The sequence below is a fragment of the Oncorhynchus tshawytscha genome, linkage group LG12, assembly GCF_018296145.1.
Source record: "Oncorhynchus tshawytscha isolate Ot180627B linkage group LG12, Otsh_v2.0, whole genome shotgun sequence".
Classification (NCBI taxonomy): domain Eukaryota; kingdom Metazoa; phylum Chordata; class Actinopteri; order Salmoniformes; family Salmonidae; genus Oncorhynchus; species Oncorhynchus tshawytscha.
Window position 1 is genome coordinate 59,791,827 of NC_056440.1, and position 27,690 is coordinate 59,819,516.

At 44.0% G+C, this 27,690-nt stretch overlaps 1 protein-coding gene across 6 annotated transcripts in view; it reads left to right on the forward strand.

Moving 5' to 3' along the window:
* Window positions 1–27,690, forward strand: part of LOC112263559 (zinc finger protein 536-like) — a 201,286-nt gene that overhangs the window by 112,124 nt on the left and 61,472 nt on the right. For 5 of the 6 annotated variants that reach the window (XM_042330847.1, XM_042330845.1, XM_042330846.1 and 2 more), the window contains 2 exons: window positions 14,368–14,535; window positions 23,062–24,687. In XM_042330847.1, coding sequence (XP_042186781.1) covers window positions 14,368–14,535; window positions 23,062–24,687 — 1,794 coding nt within the window. The remainder of the gene's footprint in view (window positions 1–14,367; window positions 14,536–23,061; window positions 24,688–27,690) is intronic. The other variant, XM_042330848.1, reaches the window with a different exon arrangement.

Here is a 27,690-nt window from a genome sequence, read left to right on the forward strand (position 1 = left end):
TCTATTATTCCGCCCGGCTTTCAGGTGCAATGCTGTGTAAATGGCAAGTCCCAAAAATGATGTATCTTTTTTCATACAGTTATCCATCAAGGACCGGTGAGGATCAGTCCTAGTGCTGAAATCATTACGGAATGCTGTGATCTTTCCCGGTTGATCATATCCCTTACACTCACTGTCATGATATTACCGTACCTCATCTAATTTCCACTTCTTCGTATCTCTCTCCTCCTCGTTTGGTGTTAACCTAACCTCCGTTTTTTCTATATTTGAACCTTGCTTCGTTTACTGTGTTTTATATAACGATCACATAACAGTCAAGGGTAAAGGCAAGGAAGAAATTAGGGCGTTGGAGACAGCAACAAAAACACTGAAGCAATTATGTTTCTTTCAGCCCAAGCATTCTCACGTTAATGAAATCCCTTATCATTTTAGGGAGGATGGGAAGGTAGGACAGGTGCAAGAAATTGTGTTCATTTGTCTTTTTCTCGAACAGAAAAGAAAAAAAAAAGAGAGACTGTCGAGGTAAAGGCAACAAGTGTGGAGAGAGTTTCTCCTTCACATTTTGTTACCATTGGAAAGTTCAATCTCTATTTTTGCTGTTTTGTTTTAGGTATTTTGACCGAACTGTATGTGCTTATGAGAGGGGGGGGGGATAAGAGAGGAGGTGAGAGAGTGGGAGGAGGTTTTATCACATATTTGTGTCTGTTTAAAGGGTAAGACGACACTCCTGTGGCTAACATTTCAAGTATTTACCTCACCACAAGATGTCTGCCCTTTTCCCCTGTGCAGCTCACATGCAGATTAGAGCGGTAGCGGAGGTAGCAGTGGAGACCGTTTTAATGACGCTAATGCCGAGTGAGATCCTGGCTCCCTTTAAAGGAAGCTATCTGATTGGAAACAGATCTGGGACGCTGGGAGGTTGGCCCTGGCTCGTTTGATTTAATGACCCATTTCCTCAGCTCGTGCCACAAGCAGTTAACGGCAGTCAAGGTGCCCAGAGGTTCGCCATCATGGGAGTGTACCACCATCCAGACCCAGAATGAGGGGAGGGAGGGATGGAGGGAATGCAGCCAATCAGGGCTTGTGTCTGTATGTCTGTATGTCTGTAGCTCAGCCAGCCGGAAGTAACAGGTACAAGTTGAAGGCCCAGGGAGTCGCCATGGTTTCCATATATCCTGCCATATGCTCTGCTTCAGAAGTGTTAACCACTCTTTCAATGCAGACAGTCATGGGACATGGTGTTTCCTTCCATCTCCTATGTTCCTACTGTACAGTATGCCTCGTTTTCATTGGTCATCAGAGCAATCATAGTCAAAGTTCAGTATTACTTTGTGTCTAATATGTTATCCCATGAGTTGCATTGACAACACATTTTAAGTGATAGCGTTCCCTGTTTAGAACCTACCAGAGAGAGAGAGAGAGAGAGAGAGAGAGAGACCTTACTCTGTGTACGTGCTCGACCTTCTAGTCAAGAGCACTCCAGGCCTGAGTAGCGGCCTAATGGATCCAGTCAACTTTGAAAACCAAACTTGAGCACGCTTAGACATATCAAGCTAATGATCAACTATTAATATTCACAATCCTCGGCCTTGATGTCGCTGTATGGATATAGACGGCAAGCAATTATGTCATCCTCTTTGGGTTTTGTCTATCCCTGCCCGACCGCCTGCTTCCTGTATGTAGAGGATTTATAAATATATAACAGATAGTTCTTAGTGAGAGGAGTTATACACTCTTATTGCAGATATGGAGATGCAGATTAATTTGTAATTAGTCTTGAAATGTTGAGCCTCTGTAGATAAAGGATTCAAACTTCCATTCTCTGTTCCATAAATGCTGATCACTTAAAAAGAACAAATGCTCTGAGCTTGATAAAAAAAAAAATTGCTTAAGCTTGAATTATTTGTTTGGCGACAAATACAGACACATATGTTTGAATGCCCTAGCAACACTAAGCGGGAGTAAATGAGTTTTTAGAATAAACTGTTATTGTTTGTGTGTAGAAACTGTTCAGTGCATTAGAGCAGTATAAGAGAATCCTAGTGTCTGGTTAAATGTCAGTTTGTTGGTACAACGCTAAGAGGAAAGCAGGGAGAGAAAGTTTCCACCCCGTCTCAGTTTAACAATGTGATTTCATTTTCCATATCCAACCATGGTGTAGCGTTTCTTTTGGGCTTATGTTCACGTTCATTTGCTACAAATGTCAGATATCTCTCCGTAGAAGAAAAAAAAGACAAATGGAATAAAGACATACGTTTTTTTTGTGTGGATATACCAGAATAGTTTTTAGTCGGATAAGGCGCGGGGGGGCGGGGGTGTCTATTAATAGTTGAGTCATCAGCGCTGCTGTAATGCTCTGAAATGGCAAATTGTTAGATCCCCAATGGTGATTATTACTCTCTGTCAATGACCTTCATAACAAATGAACATTCCGCCAGTGGAACAGAGCGTGCTCTTTAATGGGGGTATGTGTGAGGCGTGGCGTTGACTGTGTAAACTGGGTGGACTGGGTGCTATGGGACGAGTAGAGAAGGGGAGAGGACAGCCTGGGATTTGGTTCTGAGACACCACAAACTGAAGGAGGGAGGCAGGTTTTTAATTCATTTATTTCATTGGCATTGATCTCCTTTTTTTATTTACAGTGGAAGGGAATCTCATTTCAATTTGGTTCTTGCCTCCATAATGCAGGGCAATTATTAGTATTATCCTTATTAGTGGTGGTGTTTTGGCTGAGCTAGTCTAACCCTGGGGGACTGTTGGAGAAGAGGTAGAGCTGTGGGGAGGGCCACTGTTTTAATACCACTTTGCCAAAATCAGGCCTTTCTCTAATGTATTCTGACAGTATGGCTCACTCACGAGACACACTGGTGTTTAGAGCAGCAGTATAAATCGTTTTATTTCATTTTCCCGAGACACTGGACAAGTTCATATAAGAAGAAAATGGGAAATGTCCTTGGTCTCCGGATTTACGGCCACCCTAACAGTGGAGGGAGAGAGAGGGATAGTTTCAGTACAATTCAGAACAGCTTGAATTGAAGCACAAGCACACTGAAATGCACCTCTCCTCTTTGGCCTTGTTAAGTGTGTTCATCACCTTTATGATAATATAGATCTTTAAGTGCACATTTATGTAATTGAGATATTGATCAGTATACATTCTCCCCTTGATAATTACTATTTTAATATGGGCTCTTAATGAGACTTTGTATTAATTTTAAATTGATGTAGAATAGCGGTTAATGCTTCTGATGCTTATATAACTCTGATGCTATATATGTATATATACCTATATACAGTGGGGCAAAAAGTATTTAGTTAGCCACCAATTGTGCAAGTTCTCCCACTTAAAAAGATGAGAGAGGCCTGTAATTTTCATCATAGGTACACTTCAACTATGACAGACAAAATGAGAAAAAAAATCCAGAAAATCACATTGTAGGATTTTTAATGAATTTATTTGCAAATTATGGTGGAAAATAAGTATTTGGTCACCTACAAACAAGCAATATTTCTGGCTCTCACAGACCTGTAACTTCTTCTTTAAGAGGCTCCTCTGTCCTCCACTCGTTACCTGTATTAATGGCACCTGTTTGAACTTGTTATCAGTATAAAAGACACCTGTCCACAACCTCAAACAGTCACACTCCAAACTCCACTATGGCCAAGACCAAAGAGCTGTCAAAGGACACCAGAAACAAAATTGTAGACCTGCACCAGGCTGGGGAAGACTGAATCTGCAATAGGTAAGCAGCTTGGTTTGAAGAAATCAACTGTGGGAGCAATTATTAGGAAATGGAAGACATACAAGACCACTGATAATCTCCCTCGATCTGGGGCTCCACGCAAGATCTCACCCTGTGGGGTCAAAATGATCACAAGAACGGTGAGCAAAAATCCCAGAACCACACGGGGGGACCTATTCTTTTTCTGAGAAATTAAGGCTATTCCATGCGAGAAATTGCCAAGAAACTGAAGATCTCGTACAATGCTGTGTACTTCTCCCTTCACAGAAGAGAGCAAACTGTCTCAAACCAGAATAGAAAGAGGAGTTGGAGGCCCTGGTGCACAACTGAGCAAGAGGACAAGTACATTAGAGTGTCTAGTTTGAGAAACAGACGCCTCACAAGTCCTCAACTGGCAGCTTCATTAAATAGTAGCCGTTAAACACCAGTCTCAACGTCAACAGTGAAGATGCTGGCCTTCTAGGCAGAGTTGCAAAGAAAAAGCCATATCTCAGACTGGCCAATAAAAATAAAAGATCAGATGGCCAAAAGAAAACAGACACTGGACAGAGGAATATTGGAAAGAAGTGTTATGGACAGACAAATCTAAGTTTGAGGTTTTCGAATCACAAAGAAGAATATTCCTGAGACCCAGAAAAAATGAAAAGATGCTGGAGGAGTGCTTGATGCCATCTGTCAAGCATGGTGGAGGCAATGTGATGGTCTGGGTTTGCTTTGGTGATGGTAAAGTGGGGGATTTGTACAGGGTAAAAGGGATCTTGAAGAAAGAAGGCAATCCATTTTGCAACGCCATGCCATACCCTGTGGATGGCCCTTAATTGGAGCCAATTTCCTCCTACGACAGGACAATGACCCAATGCACAGCTTCAAACTATGCAATAACTATTTAGGGAAGAAGCAGTCGGCTGGTATTCTGTCTACAATGGAGTGGCCAGCACAGTCACTGGATCTCAACCCTATTGAGCTGTTGTGTGAGCAGCTTGACCGTATGGTACGTAAGAAGTGCCCATCAAGCCAATCCAGCTTGTGGGAGGTGCTTCAGGAAGCATGTGGTTAAATCTCTTCAGATTACCTCAACAAATTGACAACTAGAATGCCAAAGGTCTGCAAGACTGTTATTGCTGCAAAATGGAGGATTCTTTGACGATAGCAAAGTTTGAAGGACATAATTATTATTTCAATTAAAAATCATTATTTATAACCTTGTCAACGTCTTGACTATATTTGCTGTTCATTTTGCAACTCATTTCATGTATGTTTTCATGGAAAACATTTCTAAGTTACCCCAAACGTTTTAACGGTAGTGATATATATACTATACAGTGTTTTCGGAAAGTATTCAGACCCCTTGACCTTTTGCACATTTTGTTACGTTACAGTCTTATTCTAAAATTGATTTAAAAAATAAATAAAAAAATGCTCATCAATCAACACACAATACCCCGTAATAACAAAACAAAAAAACGTTTTTTTCTCATTTTTTCAAATATATAAAAAAATTATGAAATATAACATTTACAATAATATTCAGACCCTTTACTCAGTACTTCGTTGAAGCACCTTTGGCAGCGATTATTACCTCGAGTCTTCTTGGGTATTACACTACAAGCTTGGCACACCTGTATTTAGGGAGTTTGTCACATTCTTCTCTGCAGATCCTCTAAAGCTCTGTCAGGTCAGATGGGGAGCGTCGCTGCACAGCTATTTTCAGGTCTCTCCAGAGATGTTCTACCGGGTTCAAGTCCGGGCTCTGGCTGGGCCACTCAAGGACATTCAGAGACTTGTCCTGAAGGCACTCCTGCGCTGTCTTAGTTGTGTGCTTAGGGTCGTTGTCCTGTTGGAAGGTGACCCTTCACCTCAGTCTGAAGTCCTGAGCGCTCTGGAGCATGTTTTCATCAAGGATCTTTGCTCCGTTTATCTTTCCCTTGATCCTGACTGTTCTTCCAGTTCCTGCACCTGAAAAAAATCCCCACAGCATGAAACTGCCACCACCATGCATCACCGTAGGGATGGTGCCAGGTTTCCTCCAGACGTGACTCTTGGCATTCAGGCCAAAGAGTTCAATCTTGGTTTCATCAGACCAGAGAATCTTGTTTCTCATGATCTGAGAGTCCTTTAGGTGCCTTTTAGCAAACTCCAAGTGGGCTGTCATCTGTCTTTTACTGAGGAGTGGCTTCCGTCTGGCCACTCTACCATAAAGTCCTGATTGGTGGAGTACTGCAGAGAAAGTTGTCCTTTTGGAGCTCTGCCAAAGTGACCATTGGATTCTTCGTCACCTCCCTGACCAAGGCCCTTCCCCCTGATTGCTCAGTTCTGTGGGTCTGCCAGCTCTAGAAAAAGTATTGTTGGTTCCAAACTTCTTCCATTTAAGAATAATGGAGGCCGCTGTGTTTTTGGGGACCTTCAATGTTGCAGAAATGTTTTGGTACGCTTCCCCAGAGCTGTGTCTCGACACAATCCTGTCTCGGAGCTCTACTGACAATTCCTTCGACCTCATAGCTTTGTTTTTGCTCTGACATGAACTGTCATCTTTGGGACCTTATATAGACAGGTTTGTGCCTTTCCAAATTATGTCTAATCAATTGAATTTACCACAGGTGGACTCCAGTCAAGTTGTAAAAACATCTCAAGGATGATCAATGGAAACAGGATGCACCTGAGCTCAATTTGGAGTCTCATAGCAAAGGGTCTGAATACTTATGTAAATAAGGTATTTCTGTTTTTATTTATATTGGTGGTGTTAAACTCGCCGCAATTGGACTCTGGAGCAGTGGAAGCGCGTTCTCTGGAGTGATGAATTACGCTTCACCATCTGGACGAATCTGGGTTTGGCGGATGCCAGGAAAACGCTACCTGCCCGAATGCATAGTGCCAACTGTGAAGTTTGGTGGAGGAGGAATAATGATCTGGGGCTGTTTTTCATGGTTCGGGCTAAGCACCTTAGTTCCAGTTAAGGGAAGTCTTAACGCTACAGTACACAGTGACATTCTAGACTATTCTGTTCTTCTATCTTGGTGGCAACAGTTTGGGGAAGGCTCTTTCCTGTTTCAGCTTGACAATGCCCCCGTGTGCAAAGCGAGGTCCATACAGAAATGGCCTCCACAGAGCCCTGACCTCAACCCCATCAAACACCTTTGGGATGAATTGGAATGCTGAATGCAAGCCAGGCCTAATTGCACAACATCAGTGCCCGACCTCACTAATGCTCTTGTGGCTGAATGGAAGCAAGTCCTCGCAGCAATGTTCCTGCATCTCGTGGAAAGCCTTCCCAGAAGAGTGGAGGCTGTTATAGCAGCAAAGGGGGGACCAACTCCATATTAATGCCCATGATTTTGGAATGAGATATTCGACTAGCATATAGTGTGTGTGTGTGTATATATATATATATATATATATATATACTGTACCTGGTGGTAGAGAGCCTTGAATGTGGATCTGTAACGCCAGTTTATGATTGCCCATTGTGCTTGTTGTTGATTTGCTGTGTTGGAAAATGAATAGGAAATCAATGATAGCAGACAATGATTTTTTTTCCCGTCTTTAAAGGTACAGTGCATGCATGCAGCGTTGACACAGTGGACTGTGAAGACATCACATGTGGTCTTCCTGGAACACGGGTTGTGTTACCACTGAGTGGTTTTGTTTACCATGACTGTAGGATAGCGGTCCTCGTAGTACATGCTATGTCTCCTTTATACAGGGACACATGAGTTATCAGTTCATCAGTACTGGATATGCTCTCTTATCTCCTGGCCTCTCTCTTCCTCACTCACCTTATCGCCCCGCCCCTCCTCCCCCCTCCTCCTGTTCATCCTCCTCCAGTCTGGATCCATAGAAAGCAGGATCTGCTCGGCCTTCACTAATGATAACTGCTCACTTCCTGCCAAACAGTGTGCATGATGAATATTTACCCTGATTAATACCCTTCCCCCAACCCTCCTTCTGGCCTTTGTGTCCTAAAAGACGCCCACCTTAATAAGTCCCTTCAGCCCAGTCAAATGCCCCCCATTCCTCCCTTGCTCCCCTCATGCAAATGGTCAGACAATGGCGTCCGGGTGGACGTCTCCGTCCCACTCCCAACCCTCTGTCCTGCCGTCGCTCCCTGGAGCTGTGATCACCCTGCAGAATGATAACGTTAGTGAGACCTCGGTGCTTCTTTAGCTGTGTTTGGTTGTTTTTTTTTTCAATGCTCTTTGAAGCCTGAAACAGACTTGAGAAGAGAAAACAAAGATGGGCCCGTGCCAGGGAGAAACTTATGGCACCAAGCCTGTTCCCCTAGCTCGGCAGAGGCATAGCCTTTACAGAGGGAGAGATGCACCTTCTGTCACTGGTAGAGGGGGGAGAGCAGAGGGGACGTCCACTGTCGAATGCATCCTAAACAGTATCTTAGCCATCCTCCAAAATGATACCATGATATGAAACATGTTTGATATAAAGAGGTTTAGTGTACAGTATATGTCTGATAATGTATTCTATTGATTCTCTTGTGTGGGCCGGTCCTATAGTTTATTAATGAGAGTAATGATTCCTTATGGAGCTCCACACAATTTGATGTGTTGTAGTTCAATAAGGCTGTACAGGTATGGTATTTGGCATCAGGGAGTTCTGACTCCAGTTTCGTTCAGAGGAATAATCCATAAAATATGGAAATTAAACAGAAAATTGATTTAACATAATTTCCCCTACCTCTTCATCAATCAAAAAAAATAAAAAATAAAATTGGGAACAAATAAGCAAATAAATGTGTGATACAATATAATTTAGAAATGTCTCCTCTGCCTTCAGCAGGCAGAAAAAGGAACATCTTTCCTCCTCTTTTTTTCCTAACACCAATTTTACTGAGACCAGTACTAATAAATATAAATGTTTGTGATTAGCATCTCTGCGGCACAGGTGCATGTTTGGTTGTAAGAGGAGGCATGTTCCTTCATTTCCGGCGATGAGAAGTACAGTACGCCATAAACGCAGAGTCCAAAACCCAGCTCCCTGATAAATGAATGCACAGATTGTTAATGTACCATTGTGTGGTTCAGCCTCGTGGAGCTTTAAAAAAAAAGACTCCTGCCAAATCGGACCGAGCTGGAGGTGGGGCTTCCCTTTCAAGGTCCAGATTACACAGGATGGAGCTTTAAAGTGACATTATTTTCCCTTTACACATAGGGTCCGGGATTATATAGACAACGCATCCCCCACTGGGTTGCACTACCATGTGCTCTGTAATTCCATTTTTTTCAGACTGGTACTTACTGTTGACACGGGTACTGGTACTAGTACACCGCTGGTCTGTGAGGAGTGACCAGACTGAGAACAGCATTTGGTGTTGAAGTGTCTACTTGGCCTTGTATACCGTACCCTAGAATTAAGCTGTTAAAATAATTTTGTCAACAGTAGATTTAATCTGCGGTGTTTTCACAAATTGTTATTATCATAATCATGATTTCATATCTGGTTTAATCTCTCTCGTCAATCTGTGTGGACTTTGCTGGCTCATATACAGTGTATGTATGCACATAAGCAACTCACTGCCAAGGCACAGCCTCATCATTAATATACTAATCAAATCACTGCTATTTATGTTATATTGACAATGGAAATAAAACAGAACGATTTCTGTTAATATATAAATGAAGGGTTCAATCATGGCGCTGCTTGGAGCAAGAAAACAAGTACCCGGCTGCCGAACAAAGACAAAATCAGTCTAAAATAGTTGTTTTTCAGTAGCTGTGAAAATGTTTTATAAGGGGACTGCTGAACACCTGCCTTAAAATGTAGTTTCAACATCTCCCGAATGCCATTTTGCTTAATTGACTTGGAAATGGCCCAAATGTATTGCTGATTTCGGTCTAATTAATATTAATAATAAATGCCATTATTAACATCAAAGAACATCTGGTGCCCCTGTTTACCCGCGTGCCTTATATGTAACACATTTTGCGTCTGTTTCATCTCACAAACATCACGGGGGTAAACACTTTCTGAATGTCTTACTCGTTGTGTTTTATTTCATTTTGTTACACAGGGTCACTGATAGCAACCTCTGCCCAAGTGCTAGTGGGTTCATCTCGTGTGCATGTGGTCTTTCAGATGCTTGAGTGTTTTTCCTGGTCTGAAGCTGGTTGCTGTGATACCTTAGAGGATTCTGGGTCCCTGGTGTACCCCCCACACACACACAAAAAAGTGCTTTCACTAGCATCTGCATAGTGGTCTGCATTAGGAGTTTTGTGCCCATAAATCACACACTAAATAACTTTAATCTAAAATTTCATTAAGTAGTCCTTGTCAGGTAGTAAAAGCAGGGATAATGCCGTGGTGTTTAATGATAATTGGTGTTTGGTTAATAAATTCTGCGAGTTCAGATTACTTTCCAGCAGTGGCTAGAATGCTAGCCTCAGCAGTGTAACTAAACCTCAAATTGATTAACTCGCATGAACCAGCCGTTCACAAAGATGGCACCCGTCCAAATAAAGAAAGAGAACAGAGGATCAGCCGGATGGTGTTGTGTTGCTCCGGCGTAAGGAAATCAACTCCCCCCGGGCGCATTTTTAAAAGCCTAATGCCTTTCAAATGATGTCATCACATTTTACTTGCTCTCTCTTTTTTTTTTGAAATCCACACGTTTCCTTACCATTTTTTCTTCTCGGCGTGACAGTAGTTACATAGAGGGAGAGGGCACTGGCTTTGACAGAACACGTGATGCATTAGAATAATGGAGAGAGAGAGGGAGACATCTTGTGTTTTTATGACACAATTTGATCTTTTTTTTTTTGTGAAAGTGATATCACTGTAATCAAAACCACAGAACAATTTAGCCTGGAAGTGTGATTGAAAGAGCACCATTAAGGAAGAGGCCTTTCCCCTCAGTTATTTCTTTGTTGTTGTTGTTTTATCCATTAATGGGAACAGGGTGTGGTCCGTCTGGATGGGCTGTCTCAGAGGACAGACACGCATACGCACGCACGCACGCACGCACGCACGCACACACACACACACACACACACACACACACACACACACACACACACACACACACACACACACACACACACACACACACACACACACACACACACACACACACACACACACACACACACACACACACACACACACACACAAACAGGTACGAGTGTTGCATGTGTCGGTGGGCTCCTGTGGCATTTCCCCTTGGTTGGTTGAGGAGATTTTTATTGTGACACTAGCAGAGCTCCTGGTGTCAGAGCTGTAGTGCAGCAGACAGCAGCCAGAATGACTGATACTCATCCTCCTCCCAGATGGCCTGTACAACTCTGCTCCAATCTGATCTCAGCCCTTTGTTCTGTTATGTTCCATTACATTTGGATGAGCCCAATAAAATCAGAGCTGCTCTCAAATCAGAAAGCCTGAATTATATATGCACGGGTGTGATATTATTCCACTGCAACAGAGCCTGGATGTGTCAGTTTGGATGTAACTGGAAAAGCAGAGCTTGGCGGAAAAGAGGACAACGTATTGATAACGCAGATTAGATTAGCTAAGGAAAATAACAAGCTACAACATTGCAGTTTGCAGTGTGTAGTAAGATAAGTACAGTAGTATTAAGGATGTTTCATTCAATTGTGTCATTTTATTTATTAGCTAAACGTGCGTGTTAGATCAATAGTCATTGTAGTCATCTGACCATATCCATGGAAGGCTTTTCGCTCCCCTCTGGGTAACATTAACTCGAACTAAGCCAACTTAAAGCACTAAACATGTATAACACTAGCTGTGGCCTAACAGTACACTAACAGTGTGTGCACTGTAGCCGTCTCTGAGCGATAGCATTGGGAGTTATGGTTGCAAGACTTAACAGGGTAATATATGAAGCCAATGGCTTGCCTGTGACAATCATTTTTATTGTTGTTTCTCTTGCAGATTTTCCCTTTTGCATAAAAAGGAGCAAAGCAATGGAAAATCAATGCATGGAGAATAGTTATAGGGGGCGAGTTATCGAGAATCTCTCTGTCCCAGACTCGCTCCTCCTGGAAGACCACGTGTAAATGTATGAGATGACCTTCAAATGTCATAAATGTGTTGCGCAATAAACTGTCAATATTTGTGGTTATACAGCGCAGGATGACTTTTACAGTAATTGGAACAGCCCTATTAAAAGCTTGGGATCAGTCAGCTGATTAAGGACAACCATGCTGGACGCCTATCGCCTGGGACTCTCTCTCTCCCTTTCTTTCTCTCTCTCTCTCTCTCTCTCTCTGTCTCTCTGTCTCTCTCTCTCTCTCTCTCTCTCTCTCGCTCTCTCTCTCTCTCGCTCTTTCTCTCGCTCTCTCTCTCTCTTCCTCTCTCTCTCTTCCTCTCTCTCTCTCTTCCTCTCTCTCTCGCTCTCTCTCTCTCTCGCTCTCTCTCTCTCTCCCTTTCTTTCACTCTCTCTCTCTCGCTCTCTCTCTCTCTCTCTCTCTCTTGCTCTTTCTCTCGCTCTCTCTCTCTCTCTTCCTCTCTCTCTCTCTATCTCTCTCTCATCCATACACTACATGAACAGATACATCGAAGTGTTGGAAAGTGTGTGTGCAGGTGTGCTTGAGTATTTGTTTGCGTGCGAGTGTATAGCGATTGGAACCTTCATTATTGAAGGACTGTTAGATGCTGGAGTGCATCCTCTTCCTGGAACAGGGTCACTATTAACCCTGCCACACAGAGGGCCAGAGGTTGAGGCTGGCCATAAGCTGTGTTTTTAGGGGTTCAATTCAACTCAATCTGGGGTGGACAGGTGGAGCTGTGTTTGCTACGTGAGAGAGGTGGAAACTTTGCCAAGAGGGGAAATGTCAAGTGGTGTAAAATGTGTTTGTGGAGAATTTAGCTACAGTGCAGTATGTGTACAGATGTAGGATCTCAAGGCTCGAACACATGGCGCCGAATGTGGATCTAGCGTTCGTCTGCCGATCGTCTGTGCGTTGTGCTTTGGGGACCGGCAGCTGTAGATTCTACATGTAAAATCGGTGCGCAAACTATGCTCTGAGGTGCTAAATACTCTCAGCCAGCAAACGCTATTGTTTCTTAGCCCTTCATTTGAGCCAGTTTCCTACAGCAAGAAAATAATTCTGCAGCAACAGGAAATGTGAACTATTATGTGGATTATAATTCATGCACCTTTTTTTTGTAGCAGTTGATACATTGTTCTTAAGGGAAAAGTGGAAATGACAAACGTTAGAAGCCTTTTTAAACACACTACAAGTTGAAAAGTTGCAACAGGGTGATCAAATGAAGGTCCTACGTCTGTATATGGACTGCAGACATGTTGGGATTATTGATTAGAAAAGCCTTGTGTCTGGGCCTTGGTTTGGAGAGGGTGGGTTTGGAAAGGTCACATGCAGATCAGAATTGGGTGTACAGTGTGAACGGGGCTATGGTTGTTACAGTAAAGGATATATAAACTGTTCAATACTGTATGCCTGTCGGCTTGGGGCGGTCACATGCACATAATTACAATAGTACACTGTACTATAGGCAGTGTGGGTGCAGAGTCATGTGATCAGTGCCAGCAGTAGGAGGACTTGCTGACTTCAGCCTTTCATTTAAACCTTATTTGACTCTTAAAGAGGAACAGATTAGGCTACTGGAAGAAATACTTTTGATTGTGTGGCCTGGTTGCCTAAGTGGGCTGCTCTATTCAGACGCTCACCCTCCCCACACGCATACCATGTCATGTGCCCCGGACTAGAACCTTATGTGGGCTTTGGTGTGGGTCATGCACTGACTGGCTTGCAGCGTAAGGGGTGATGGGGTGGAGCCATGAACAGAATACTTCATCTCACTGTGAACTGGTACTTCTTCATGAGTACCCACGGTGTGACAGGGTATGTGGTTGAACAAGGTTATCATGTTGGCATTGGGCTCTGGAAATTCACTCCACCTCGTCGGTCATTCTGCTTGACTAGAGTGTAGCTTTCATAACACATCAGAGCTTACAAGGACTTCTTGAGCAACCAGTCTATACAGTTAGTTGGTCATGTAGTGAGGTCATGGCCCAGTATCAACGCATGAGGCAACGTCCTCACCTCACGATTCTGCCGCCGTCAGCCCTTCTCAAATCTATTTCAGTTCCTCCTGAGATGCGGGTGATTATGTGGAGAGCAGTTGTTGGTCTCCACACGTCTGTGCGGTATTAGTGGCAGTTCAAGCAGGGTGAGGTCACTCTTATCACCCTCTCGTATCTCTGACAGGTAGCGACGCTACCTGTCAAACCCAGGGCGCTACGGAGACGCGTTGGCCCACTGCTGACAGAGCCGTTTCTTTCCTTGTATTGTTCATTTCAACACAATCCGCCATATGCTACCAGAAGATGATGATCGCGGGGATGAAACATTACGACGGGAGTGGGAGAGTGTGGAGGGGGTCGGGCCCGGTGTTTCTAAAGGAGCCTGAAAGCTTATGAACTGTCAGCGTTCTGTCAGCTTGAAACGGGTGTGTGGGGGGGGGGTAGCGGCAAAACGTGAACCCATTGATGTGTTTTACTTTGTGTGGTGTTAGCAGATTTGGATGGAAAAGGAGGACAAAAGCAAAGAAAAGTGTGTTTTCTGACATGGTGACGGTGTGCAGTGACACTCACCACCGTGTGTGTCTGTCTGTGTGTGTCTCTCTCTTGTTGCTCCAGATGTCGGGGATGACCTGGGGAAGATGGCGGGGAGTGTTCAGCAGGCCCCTTCCCAGCACAGGGACAGGAGCCTGGGCTCGGCCATCAAGGACTGCCCCTACTGTGGGAAGACCTTCCGCACCTCCCACCACCTCAAGGTCCACCTGAGGATACACACAGGTCAGTGGAGTGAGTTCCCCTTGGATATTACTGCTACGACCATTTTGCCTTCTGCCACCGATCTCTGCCTACAACTCGAGTCAACACCATTTGGCCATGTTCAATACCATCGGTGGGAAAAGTTATTCGAAGCACACAGCTCTGCTGTAATCCATGGGACAATGGCATTCAATGGTTCACTTTACCTACTGTTCTAATCTTATCCATATGTGAGTGTCAAAATAGGGCTCTACCTGGATAACCTTCCGTGTTAGCTGCTGGGAGGTGGAGGTGGTCCCATTGAGAGTAATGAGGTGGACACTGTGTCGACTGACCAGAGCAGGCTGTTATACTGTACCCCGCTACACTACACTGCAAGGTAGACACGTCCCAGTAAATATCCGGGCCATTCTAAGGTCACCTGAGATCAACGACGTCAGCTCTGCTAATTGGCCCAAACAGGCTAATCTAGCAGGCTATGTGCTATAACGTTACAGCGTGTTTCTACACGATGTTTCTGCATTGAGTGTGTTTTTGTGTACCTTGTAGCTTTGGAGTACTGCTTGGAATGTAGCTTAGAGTACTGTACTGGACCGCCTGTGAAAATCCATGGCAAAATGTTGTGAGTCAGCCCATATCAGACACAAAAGAGCATGACCCTAGAAACGAGTGTTTAGCATTTCTTCAGAGCCGTGCTCTAATTACTTGGCTGAGGGGAGAGCTTGAGTGTACGCCCTAGTGACAGTCTACTACACCACGCTACAATACCTCTTCAGTCCGCATGGCTTTCTCTCGTGCTCAGATTAGGCCTGGGAATGACAGAGGACATCCAGTATGCTCATGGAGATCTCTTGAGTTTTTAGGACTTCTTATCAGCCTCTGTTCTTGTTCTGCACTGTAACTGTGAACGTTCTCGGGTATAGAGCGCCTGATGTAGACATCTGAAGACACCATTTTACACCCCCCCCCAAAAAAAAATGTCATCCTTAAGTGCCAGTAAAGGCATGGCGCAAGCTTTCAGAACTGAAGATGGAAATCTCTTGCAGCTGAGGAAATCAATGCTTGCTTTTTTTCCCCCCCTTTCTTTTTTTTCTCTCGCCATGCACTTAAAAAGAGAGAAGGGAGACCACCCAAACTGTGCCTCCCCCCTCCCCCTTTAATAAGGACCACATACCTCTGGTCTGGAGGGGAATTAAGGAGCCAGCGTAGCTCGTTGCTCGGCGTAGCGCAGGAGCACTTGTGCACTACCATAATTAGGATCTTTGTGTAAAATAGCACATCCAGGTCATCGAGAGCAGCCCCAACCCTGATGCTGCAGACCTCTGAATACCTCACCGCCAAGAGAGGGGGGTGGGACATGGAAATCTGTTACCTAACAGAGGGGGGCTGAGTTATGCCTGTTTTGAGTGGTACAGTAAGGGTCCCCAGAAGGGCCATATTTCAGCAGATAGGAAACAGAGGCCTCATCCCAGGCCCTCTGTTAAATGTACACGGTGCAGCAGGCCAGGTCCTGCGTAAAAGCACAACTCAGCATGGTCACTTCGTGCACAGAAACCGTCTGATGTGTCTACAAGATGTTGCCCTTTAAAATCACTCGTACATTATCAGATTGACTTCAGTTTGAAATGATGATGATTACATCAAGGCGATGACTTTTACATCCTGGGCAGATTCCTCCTTGATGGCAAAACAGTGGAACTCGGAGCTGACATGATGCACCCTTCATCCTAATTCAGTCTGAACAGCACAATGGCATTGCTTATCGGGAGGTGCTCGCAATGTGCAACACAATGTTAGATTAATGACTCGCTAACATTTTGTTGAAAGGAATGAAGTGAATTTAAATTTCTCTAAAAGTTAAAGAGCTAATGTTACAGTATTAATTTCCTCTTGAACAGTGAGTGGGAAAATATCCATTAGTGAAATTAACCACAGTTTCTAGGTAGCTAACATTGTGCAGAATACAGTGTGGGGCCACAGTTAATGAACACTGCAGTGGGTGATATTTCATTATACAAATTAATGCTCACATTTTAATGGGAAAGTCACATAATGAATCTAGGCTTCAGTGACAGCAATTAGAGACACAGATTGTCCCCTTCTGGACAAGGCAGTATTTAGCAGTAAGCAGCTGTGTGTGTAAAAAAAAAGAAGGTCTTTGCTCTTGACAATGGCTACGCATAACTTTAGGGGAAATAACCAGTCGAGTTTCCACTCACCTTTAAACGGGGACAGAGAAAGAGCCAGGCCTTGCCCATGTCACATAACCTTAACCCAATCAGAATGAATCAATAGGGACCCATGATCTTGCTCTCCATTTCTCTCCCTCTCTCTCTCCTTCTCTCCCTCTCTCCATTTCTTTCCCTCTCTCTCTCTCCCCTGTTATTTCAATTTCTCGTTCATGGACAGGTTTAATACCAACAGCCCCTACCCCTTTTTCCAAACGAGTACCTCTTTGCATGTAACAACACTCCTGCATAGTAAACAAATATGTTGATGTTTGTTGCTGACCAGCTCCCTTATTAAATGCTATTCAACATTGACTCAAAGGTTAGGCGTTTGGATCGGTTCCTTTCCCCAATGGGTTTCCCCAGTTCTTCCCAGATAATATTTGAATAACAGCACTTCTTCAGTGCATATCGCCTTTCAACGTTACGTAAAGCCATATGGAAATGTATCTTAAAGTGTGTCATATCTATTAACTGTTGTAATTGCCCCTCTGTAGTGGCTCTGGGTGTTTATTCTGTGGTTACTATGGAGCTGTGACAAAGCATCCAAATCCAGATGAAATCTGTTGGAGTAGAGGAACTGTTTAAAGAAGTAGAGCAAAAAAAACGCTATGTCCCAGCACTGCGAGGATGAATCCATTGATTATATTTAAACATTATATTAGTTCTCATGAAAATATACTCTTTTTTATAGTACTGTGGCAGGTGATCGTGAAATAGTTGCCCCCATATTTTATGAATTTGTATTTAATTTTTTTCCCTTGATTTTGTTAATATGTTTTCTTTATTACATATTACATTTTTTTTGGGGGGGGGGGTAGAAATGTGTATTTCTAAACAAGGACAAATTATAATTCCTTTCTTTTGTTCCATGGAGATCTGTTGTGTTTCACAGAGGTTGTGCTGTTTGCACTGATATCAATTAAAAGTGGATTAACGGGTACATAATGACCTTTAGCAGTAAATTGTGTGTAATGTTGCAAGGCAGGATACAGTATATTCCCCAGATGTCACGCATGCCCCTGACGTATGATTGAGCAGATGTCTTAGTGAGTCCAAATGGTCCACAAAGAACACACACACACACCACACCACACCACATCACACCACACCCCACCACACATTTACGGTATACATTTCCCAGCCATGTGTACATTGATTACTCTTCACGGTTTGTTTAGATAGGTATCATATGTTCAGGTATATTCAGTGGTGTTGTGGAGGGTAAAAGCTTCTGCAAAATGGCATATATTATATTATTATAATATTCAATGCAAGTGAACACAGTTTGCCCACTTCTTTTGCCTAACAGTTTACCCACTGTTTGTGGGAAAAATGCATTGAAAGTATAGGAAGTGTTACTTTATTCACCATGACCGGCGATCAGAGTTTACTAACCTATTTGTTTACTGTAACGTTATTGTACGTCACTGGTTATATTCAACTGTCTGAAGCCCAAGATTATATATGTCGTCTTATGTTTTTTATTTTATTTGGAATGGTGGTGTTGATAACCATTTCCATCATTAACAGCCTGACAATTTATTTTATTTTTTTTTGGAAAAAAAAACTAATCACCCAAATTTCACTCTAATTTTGGGCCTAGAATATCATTTTGTCCAGTTAAAGGAATTGAGAATGATCATTTGCATCAGGGACGTTTCCTTATTAAATCAGCCCAAGCCCCTGTTATCCTGCTTAGAGGATAAGCACTTATTGGGTTAAAAGCTCATCTCGCATGGTTTATTTTAAATATGCTTCAAAATCGCTCTTGTGTTAAAAGGAAAGAACACGGTAGTCTCTCTCTCTCTCTATCTCCCTTTCCCTCTCTAATTTTCTTTCTCTCTCTCCGGTATCAATATTGTATTGAGTTTGTATTTGTGGCCCTTTATTTGAGAACTGTGCAGTAGGTCTGCAGGTCCTACAGTCTTTTTCTGGAATGGTGCCCTCCAAATAATGATAAATTACTTGAGCAGTATTCCATTTGCTAATTATATCCATGATTTACTACTGCGAGAATTAAATCATTCAATTCAGTCTTGCGTAACAATGCAACATTTTTTTCGGTAAAAAATGGTTTCCATGTGTATAATCTAAACATGGTATAGTTATATATACACACACAATACTTGACAAACATCCTTTTATTCTTGACTTTTTCCAAACCCCTTGCTCTTAACACATTTACAGTCGTAAGTTTATATACACTTAGGTTGCAGTCATTAAAACTTGTTTTTCAACCACTCCACAAATTTCTTAATAACAAACTAGTTTTGGCAAGTCGGTTAGGACATCTACTTTGTGCACGACAAAGTATTTTTCCAACAATTGCTTACAGACATATTATTTCACTTATAATTCACTGTATCACAATTCCAGTGGGTCAGAAGTTTACATACACTAAGTTAACTGTGCCTTTAAACAGCTTAGGAAATTCCAGAAAATTATGTCATGGCTTTAGAAGCTTCTGATAGGCTAACTGACATCATTTGAGTCAATTGGAGGTGAACCTGTGGATGTATTTCGAGGCCTACCTTCAAACTCAGTGCCTCTTTGCTTGACATCATGGGAAAATCAAAAGAAATCCGACCTCCACAAGTCTGGTTCATCCTTGAGAGCAATTTCCAAACTCCTGAAGGTACCACGTTCATCTGTACAAACAATAGTACGCAAGTATAAACACCATGGGACCACGCAGCCGTCTTAGCGCTCAAGAAGGAGATGAGTTCTGTCTCCTAGAGATAAACGTACTATGGTTCGAAAAGTGCAAATCAATCCCAGAACAACAGCAAAGGACCTTGTGAAGATGCTGGAGGAAACAGGTACAAAAGTATCTATATCCACAGTAAAATGAATCCTATATCGACATAACCTGAAAAACCGCTCAGCAAGGAAGAAGCCACTGCTCCAAAACCGCCATAAAAAAGCCAGACTAAGGTTTGCAACTGAACACGGTGACAAATATCGTACTTTTTGGAGAAATGTCCTCTGGTCTGATGAAACAGAAATAGAACTGTTTGGCCATAATGACCATCGTTATGTTTGGAGGAAAAAGGGGGAGGCTTGCAAGCCCAAGAACACCATCCCAACCATGAAGCACGGGGGTGGTAGCATCATGTTGTTGGGGTGCTTTGCTGCAGGAGGATCTGGTGCACTTCACAAAATAGATGGCCTCATGAGGTAGGAAAATTATGTGGCTATATTGAAGCAACATCTCAAGACATCAGTCAGGAAGTTAAAGCTTGGTCGCAAATGGGTCTTCCAAATGAACAATGACCCCAAGCATACTTCCAAAGTTGTGGCAAAATAGCTTAAGAACAACAAAGTCAAGGTATTGGAGTGGCCCTCACAAAGCCCTGACCTCAGTCCTATAGAAAATTTGAGGGCAGAACTGAAAAAGCCTGTGCGAGCAAGGAGGCTTACAAACCTGACCAAGTTACACCAGCTCTGTCAGGAGGAATGGGCCAAAATTCACCCAACTTATTGTGGGAAGCTTGTGGAAGGCTACCTGAAACGTTTTACCCAAGTTAAACAATTTAAAGGCAATGCTACCAAATACTAATTGAGTGTATGTAAACGTCTGACCCACTGGGAATGTGATGAAAGAAATAAAAGCTGAAATAAATAATTCTCTCTAGTATTATTCTGACATTTCACATTCTTAATATAAAGCGGTGATCCTAACTGACCTAAAACAGATCATTTTTTACTAGGATTAAATGTCAGGAATTGTGAAAAACTGGGTTTAAATGTACTTGGCTAAGGTGTATGTTAACTTCCGACTTCAAGTGTAGCTGTAACTTATCCAAGAGAAATGCATGCCAGGAGCATTACTATGTCTAAAAGCCAAGCTTAGCATTTCTGCTTGTTGTTTTTTGATTTCAAATCTGGCTTTGGTTTAAAATATATTGTAATTGCTAACGGGACGTTTTTAAGATACTGGTTGTTACTTACAGTGCCTTGCGAAAGTATTCGGCCCCCTTGAACTTTGCGACCTTTTGCCACATTTCAGGCTTCAAACATAAAGATATAAAACTGTATTTTTTTTGTGAAGAATCAACAACAAGTGGGACACAATCATGAAGTGGAACGACATTTATTGGATATTTCAAACTTTTTTAACAAATCAAAAACTGAAAAATTGGGCGTGCAAAATTATTCAGCCCCTTTACTTTCAGTGCAGCAAACTCTCTCCAGAAGTTCAGTGAGGATCTCTGAATGATCCAATGTTGACCTAAATGACTAATAATGATAAATACAATCCACCTGTGTGTAATCAAGTCTCCGTATAAATGCACCTGCACTGTGATAGTCTCAGAGGTCCTTTAAAAGCGCAGAGAGCATCATGAAGAACAAGGAACACACCAGGCAGGTCCGAGATACTGTTGTGAAGAAGTTTAAAGCCGGATTTGGATACAAAAAGATTTCCCAAGCTTTAAACATCCCAAGGAGCACTGTGCAAGCTATAATATTGAAATGGAAGGAGTATCAGACCACTGCAAATCTACCAAGACCTGGCCGTCCCTCTAAACTTTCAGCTCATACAAGGAGAAGACTGATCAGAGATGCAGCCATGAGGCCCATGATCACTCTGGATGAACTGCAGAGATCTACAGCTGAGGTGGGAGACTCTGTCCATAGGACAACAATCAGTCGTATATTGCACAAATCTGGCCTTTATGGAAGAGTGGCAAGAAGAAAGCCATTTCTTAAAGATATCCATAAAAGGTGTCGTTTAAAGTTTGCCACAAGCCACCTGGGAGACACACCAAACATGTGGAAGAAGGTGCTCTGGTCAGATGAAACCAAAATTGAACTTTTTGTCAACAATGCAAAATGTTATGTTTGGCGTAAAAGCAACACAGCTCATCACCCTGAACACACCATCCCCACTGTCAAACATGGTGGTGGCAGCATCATGGTTTGGCCTGCTTTTCTTCAGCAGGGACAGGGAAGATGGTTAAAATTGATGGGAAGATGGATGGAGCCAAATACAGGACCCTTCTGGAAGAAAACCTGATGGAGTCTGCAAAAGACCTGAGACTGGAACGGAGATTTGTCTTCCAACAAGACAATGATCCAAAACATAAAGCAAAATCTACAATGGAATGGTTCAAAAATAAACATATCCAGGTGTTAGAATGGCCAAGTCAAAGTCCAGACCTGACTCCAATCGAGAATCTGTGGAAAGAACTGAAAACTGCTGTTCACAAATGCTCTCCATCCAACCTCACTGAGCTCGAGCTGTTTCAGTCTCTCGATGTGCAAAACTGATAGAGACATACCCCAAGTGACTTACAGCTGTAATCGCAGCAAAAGGTGGCGCTACAAAGTATTAACTTAAGGGGGCTGAATAATTTTGCACGCCCAATTTTTCAGTTTTTGAAAGTTTGAAATATCCAATAAATGTCGTTCCACTTCATGATTGTGTCCCACTTGTTGTTGATTCTTCACAAAAAATACAGTTTTATATCTTTATGTTTGAAGCCTGAAATGTGGCAAAAGGTCGCAAAGTTCAAGGGGGCCGAATACTTTCGCAAGGCACTGTATCTCTTCAAAGGCAAAGGAGATCCATTTTTCTGGACAAATTGCATTTTACCATTCAATTTTACCATTAACAAATATTTATGAATTTTTATATACACAGTGTATTTATATAGAGATGCTCTACCTGCACTCTAAGTCAAATGATGCTACTACCACTATTCTACTACCGTGATATACAGACACATGTTTTCCATATGTACATTCTTGCTCATTTGTGTCAGTTAAAGTTTGTTTTAGTTTCATATGAAGGGACTGCGTCTTCCACTATTTGCTCCAAATAGCCGTAGAGCCATTCAGCTGGGAAAGAATGGAGAGCTTCTTCTCTGTGAATGGTGATTTATGATAAAGTGCAAATAGAGAACGTCCGAGAAATCACTGTCTCATCGCCAAGGCAGAGGCCTGTCAGCGAACAAGGCCAAGAGAGTGAGGCCCACCAACAACCGCCATGCAAACAGAGATAACATCGAGACAGTTGTGTTGTCAGTTGGAAATATTATCTCTTGTAGTGGACTGAAAGCACCATATGGTGAAATGGTTTTTATTGCGTCGACATGAGTGATGGCTCACTTTGGAGGAGCTGGATCGACCCGTATTCACATGCCAATCCCCGAATGGAGCTGAGGAGCTGTTTGCTGAATGCAGAATTCTGTTGAATGTTGGTTAACACTGAGATCATTGTGTTGGTTTTCACTGTTGTTCCCTCTCTTGTTCATTTCCTTTCTCTTTCTCTCTCTCTCTCTCTTTCTCTCTCTCTCTCTTTTTCTCTCTATCTTTCTTACAGGAGAGAAACCCTACAGGTGCCCTCACTGTGACTACGCAGGCACCCAGTCTGCCTCACTGAAGTACCACCTGGAGCGCCACCACCGTGAGCGGCAGAATGGCGGCGGCCCCTCCTCCGGACACGCCCCTCCCTCTGAGCACAAGGAGGAGCACGGCAAGGGTGGCGTCTTCGCCCGTCCTGATGTCCTCCGCGGTGTCTTCAAGGGCATGCCCTCCAGCCTGGACTTCAGAGGGGGCCCGTTGCACCCCCACCAGTGGGCCCCTCCCGGTATGTTGTCCCCCAGGGAGCGTGAGAGGGACAGAGAGCGAGAGCGTAATGGCCTGGGACCTGACACTCCCTCTGAAAGCATGAAGAGCCCAGAGGGCCCCTCCGCCGCAGACGTCCCAGCCAGCTTCAGAGACCTGGGGCGGGCGTACCAGAGTATGGTGGGAAACGGTGTCAACTTCCAGGGCTCCCTGCAGGCCTTCATGGACAGCTTCGTCCTCAGCTCCCTGAAGAAGGAGAAGGAGATGAGAGAGAGCCACCTGCAGTCCCAGCATTACTTTGAGAGTGGTGAGCCCAAAGCCAAGAGGGCTGATACTGGTGAGGAAAAGGCTGAGGCCAAGCCCTCAACGGGCAAGCCTGGGTCCCAGTACGAGCCTCTGGACCTGTCTGTCAATGTCAAGCCTGAAACAGGCTCTCTGCCTGGCTCCTCTGTCACCTTCCAGGACAACGTGGCGTGGCATGGCTGCCTCTTCTGCTCCTTCACCACCTCCTCTGTGGAGCTGATGGCCCTCCACCTGCAGGCCAACCACCTAGGCAAGGCCAAGCAACGCAAGGAGGGCAAGGAGCACCAGGGAGAGCCCTCCCACTTCCTCAAGGCCAGCATGGGCCCAGCCCACCTCCATGACAAAGACAACGACAGAGAGGGGGTGAAGAGCCAGTCAGCCTGGTCCAACCACATGGAGCCCCATGCCAGCATGGGAGCCTTCCAGAGCGACTTCTACAAGCAGTATGGAAGCATGTACGATGGGTCCCCAAGGACCCCAGGCCTCCAGGGGTTTGGAGCGACATGCCCTGACCCAGCCCTGGAGCAGCAGAGCCAGGCCAGAAAAACAGCTGGGGATGAGCTCTCAGACAAGGCCTCCTGCGGGGAGCTGGAGGAGCAGGGACAGTCTGAGGATGAGGAAGGCAGGGCCGACGAGCGCTGCCACAGCACCGAGTCCTCCTCCGCCAAACCGGAGAGACAGCGACCCCACTCTGATGACGAGGAGGAAGAGGAGGAAGAGGACGCAGTGGAGGGGGAAGATGAGGACAGTGCCACCTATCAGATGCCGAAGCAGATGCAGGCCGTGTCCCCAGCTAGAGAGGCCCAACGACCAGGGGTCTCCATGGGCCCTGGGGCCCCTTTCCCTCCCCAGTCCCGGCCTCAGCCACCCCTGGAGAAGCAGTGGCAGCAGGGCTTGGGTCTACTTTCATCTCCTGGTGGTCCCCCGGGGCTGCTGAAGCCAGAACATGCCCATCTCGAGCAGCAGATGAACATGCTGTCCGTCCTGAGGGCCTACAGCTCGGAGAACCTCGCAGCGTTCAACGGCCTTGGAAGTGGCTCAAACAGCGGCGTCGGCATCAAGAGACCAGACGCACCCGGTAAGTGAGCCTGACCCTGCCGCATGGCACCACCTTTCATCTTATTGTCCCTACGTCCACAAACACACAAACAATCCACACACACACACACACACAAACACACAAACACAAAAACACATTCAATATTGTATTTACCTACATTCGCTAACACTACGATATGTACATTTGCCAAAACCCCAATTCATACACCCACAGCATCACACGCTCGTAACTTTGTCCTGAGATTCACAATGAAACTCAGAAACTCACACAGAAAAACGAGATTTTCTCGAAAGTGATTTCGACCTTATTTCAAGCAAGTTTAGAAGCTATTGGAGTGGCGAGTGGCAACAGATTAATCTTTATTACACGTTTATATTAGGGAGACAGTAGTGTCTTCTCTCCCTCCATCCCGAGGAAGGGAATAATCCTGTCTCCTAGAGAGCAGGACCTCAGCTCCCATGTCATCTCAAGAACACAGCGGTTAACTATCTTAGCTCTCATAAAGCCCTCTCCCAAAAGCCCATTACTTTATAAGACCCAAAGATCTATGGGCCTGTGAAAAATGAACTGTCAGCTTTCATGATTCTGTTAAGGTTACAGGCGCTCCTTGAGACTGCTGTTTTTCGGAGTGCCCTTTTGCAGTTTCGGTGATAAAAATCTCAGGGAAAAGGAATCTTCAAGTTGAGATCATAGCTCAGCACTGTGCCAGCCAGTGTAGAGTTGTACGTAGTAGGATAAGTGAACTACACACTTTAGTCCAGAATTCAACTAGCCATATCTGGAGGATCATTCTGTCTCTTACTCGCCTCTCATTTTAAATGACAACATACATTTTAAATATTGCATTTCTTGAATATACTGTAATATTAATTAAATGTCACACACACATGTTTTCCTAGGCCTGTTCTCTAGCAACCTGCATTCATTTTGTGTTTAGGTTGATACCACTGCTCATATTCTACAAATATCGAAAGGCAAAGACTGTTATTTTGTTTTGTTAGATAAACAATCCCTTTGCAAATAGATTTAGGATTAACAGACCAAAAAATAGGCCTACTTTCATTAAGTTTCGACAAGCTGCAAAATACTCAGTATATTTACGTGAGAAATAGTTTGATGATATGCTTTTGTCTTACAGTTTACGAAGTAATTGAATCAAAGCCCAAATTCGAAAGAAATGAATAACAGCACTCTTCAGTCAGTTGGTTTTCTACTTAGAGGTTTAATGTTGTCGGCATGATAATTTACCAGGCAGGGACAGAAATCTGGCAGACCAGTGTATTGTGAATACGTGACCCATCGTAAAGAAATGACACAATTGTTCATGATTAGTTGACCTTTAATGTCGTGGAAACTATGTCTGTCATCATGGAACCTGTTGCGTATTTCATAATCTTAGAGGGTCATTCACAGCGATGAAAATCAGTGCCATTTTGACTTTGTAAGTGCTTTTGTGTTGGAATGTCCTCCTTTAATTCAAAAGGCATTTGAAAGCTACCCTTGTGACGTAGTCGCTTTCCAACAGAAGCGAGAATGCCTGACCTTTTTAGATAAGGCTTTGTCTGTGGAACAAAGGGCTTTCTTATGTGTATGTTATTGTCCCCGAGCTTGAGTCAGTCTCTCATTGTAATAGGGCCTGGCTGTTGACTATGTATACAGCTCGGCAGCATTGATAACTCTTTTACAATCGCCTGACCCGGTTACAGTTTTTAGACAACACCAAGAGATAACCCACGAAACATAAGAGATGAATATACTCTGAGGGTACAAAACATTACGGACACCTTCCTAGTATTGAGTTGCTCTCAGAACAGCCTCAATTCTTCGGGGCATGGACTCTACAAGGTGTCAACAAGCGTTCCATCGGGAAGCTGGCCCATGTTGACTCCAATGCTTCCCACAGGTGTGTCAAGTTGGCTGGATGTCCTTTGGGTGGTGGGACATTCTTGATCCATGCGGGAAACTGTTGAGAGTGAAAAACCCAGCAGCGTTGCAGTTCATGACACAAACCGGTGTGCATGGCATCTACTACCATACCCCGTTCAAAGGCACTTAAATCTTTTGTCTTGCCCATTCACCCTCTGAATGGCACACATACGTCACACAAAAATAAAACCCTTCTTTAACCTGTCTCCTCCGCTTCATCTACACTGATTGAAGTGGATTTAACAAGTGACATCAATAAGGGATCATAGCTTTCACCTGGATTCACCCGGTCAGTCTATTTAATGGATAGAGCAGGTGTTCCTAATGGTTTGTACACTCTGTGTATGACGTCAGTGTTCATAATCTAGTTGTGTGTGTGTGTGTGTGTGTGTGACAGTGTTTAAGTTTCCTAGCCCCGGCAGGGAGGCTGGAGGCTGAGTGGCTAAGCAGCATGTCAGCATGTCAGAGCCCTTGTAGCTGGAGCTTCTCTTGACCCCGTAACACTCACCTCTGTTACACCCCTGCTAAATATTCACCATGCGTCCTCCTCTCCTCTCAGGGCAGCAGGGCTCAGTGTCTAGTGTTACACAAGTGTTACACACACTCACCTTTACCAGCCTGTACAAGGAGAGGAGGCACAGGCTACTAACCTCACTAGGCTACATCGTTCCATCAGGCCCTGAGAACCGCCCAAGGAAACCCCTCTCACGCCCACAACCGAGAAACAGAGAAACAGATAGTGACTGGACCAGTCCGAACCCACCTCCCCTCTTTATGTGTTGTGAGTGTTCCACAGGCAGGGTCATTCTCAACTAAGGTGCACTCGTACGCTGTTTCTCGGCTAGCTAAGCACAGCTGGATGGAAGTGTGCCAAGCCTGGCCCCGCCTCCTTCTCCACCCCTCACAACGCTCCGTCTCCTGGCAACATCTGCTCCAGAGACCTCACACGTTTGGTTTACAGAGGTGACAGAAGTACAGTAAACAGTCATTCAAAAACCCTTCAGGAAACATTCTCCAAAACTTCACAGTGTGTTTCCTGTAATCAAGTACAGGTGACGGCAGTGCTGTTAGATATGGAGGTCATGGTAGACGCAG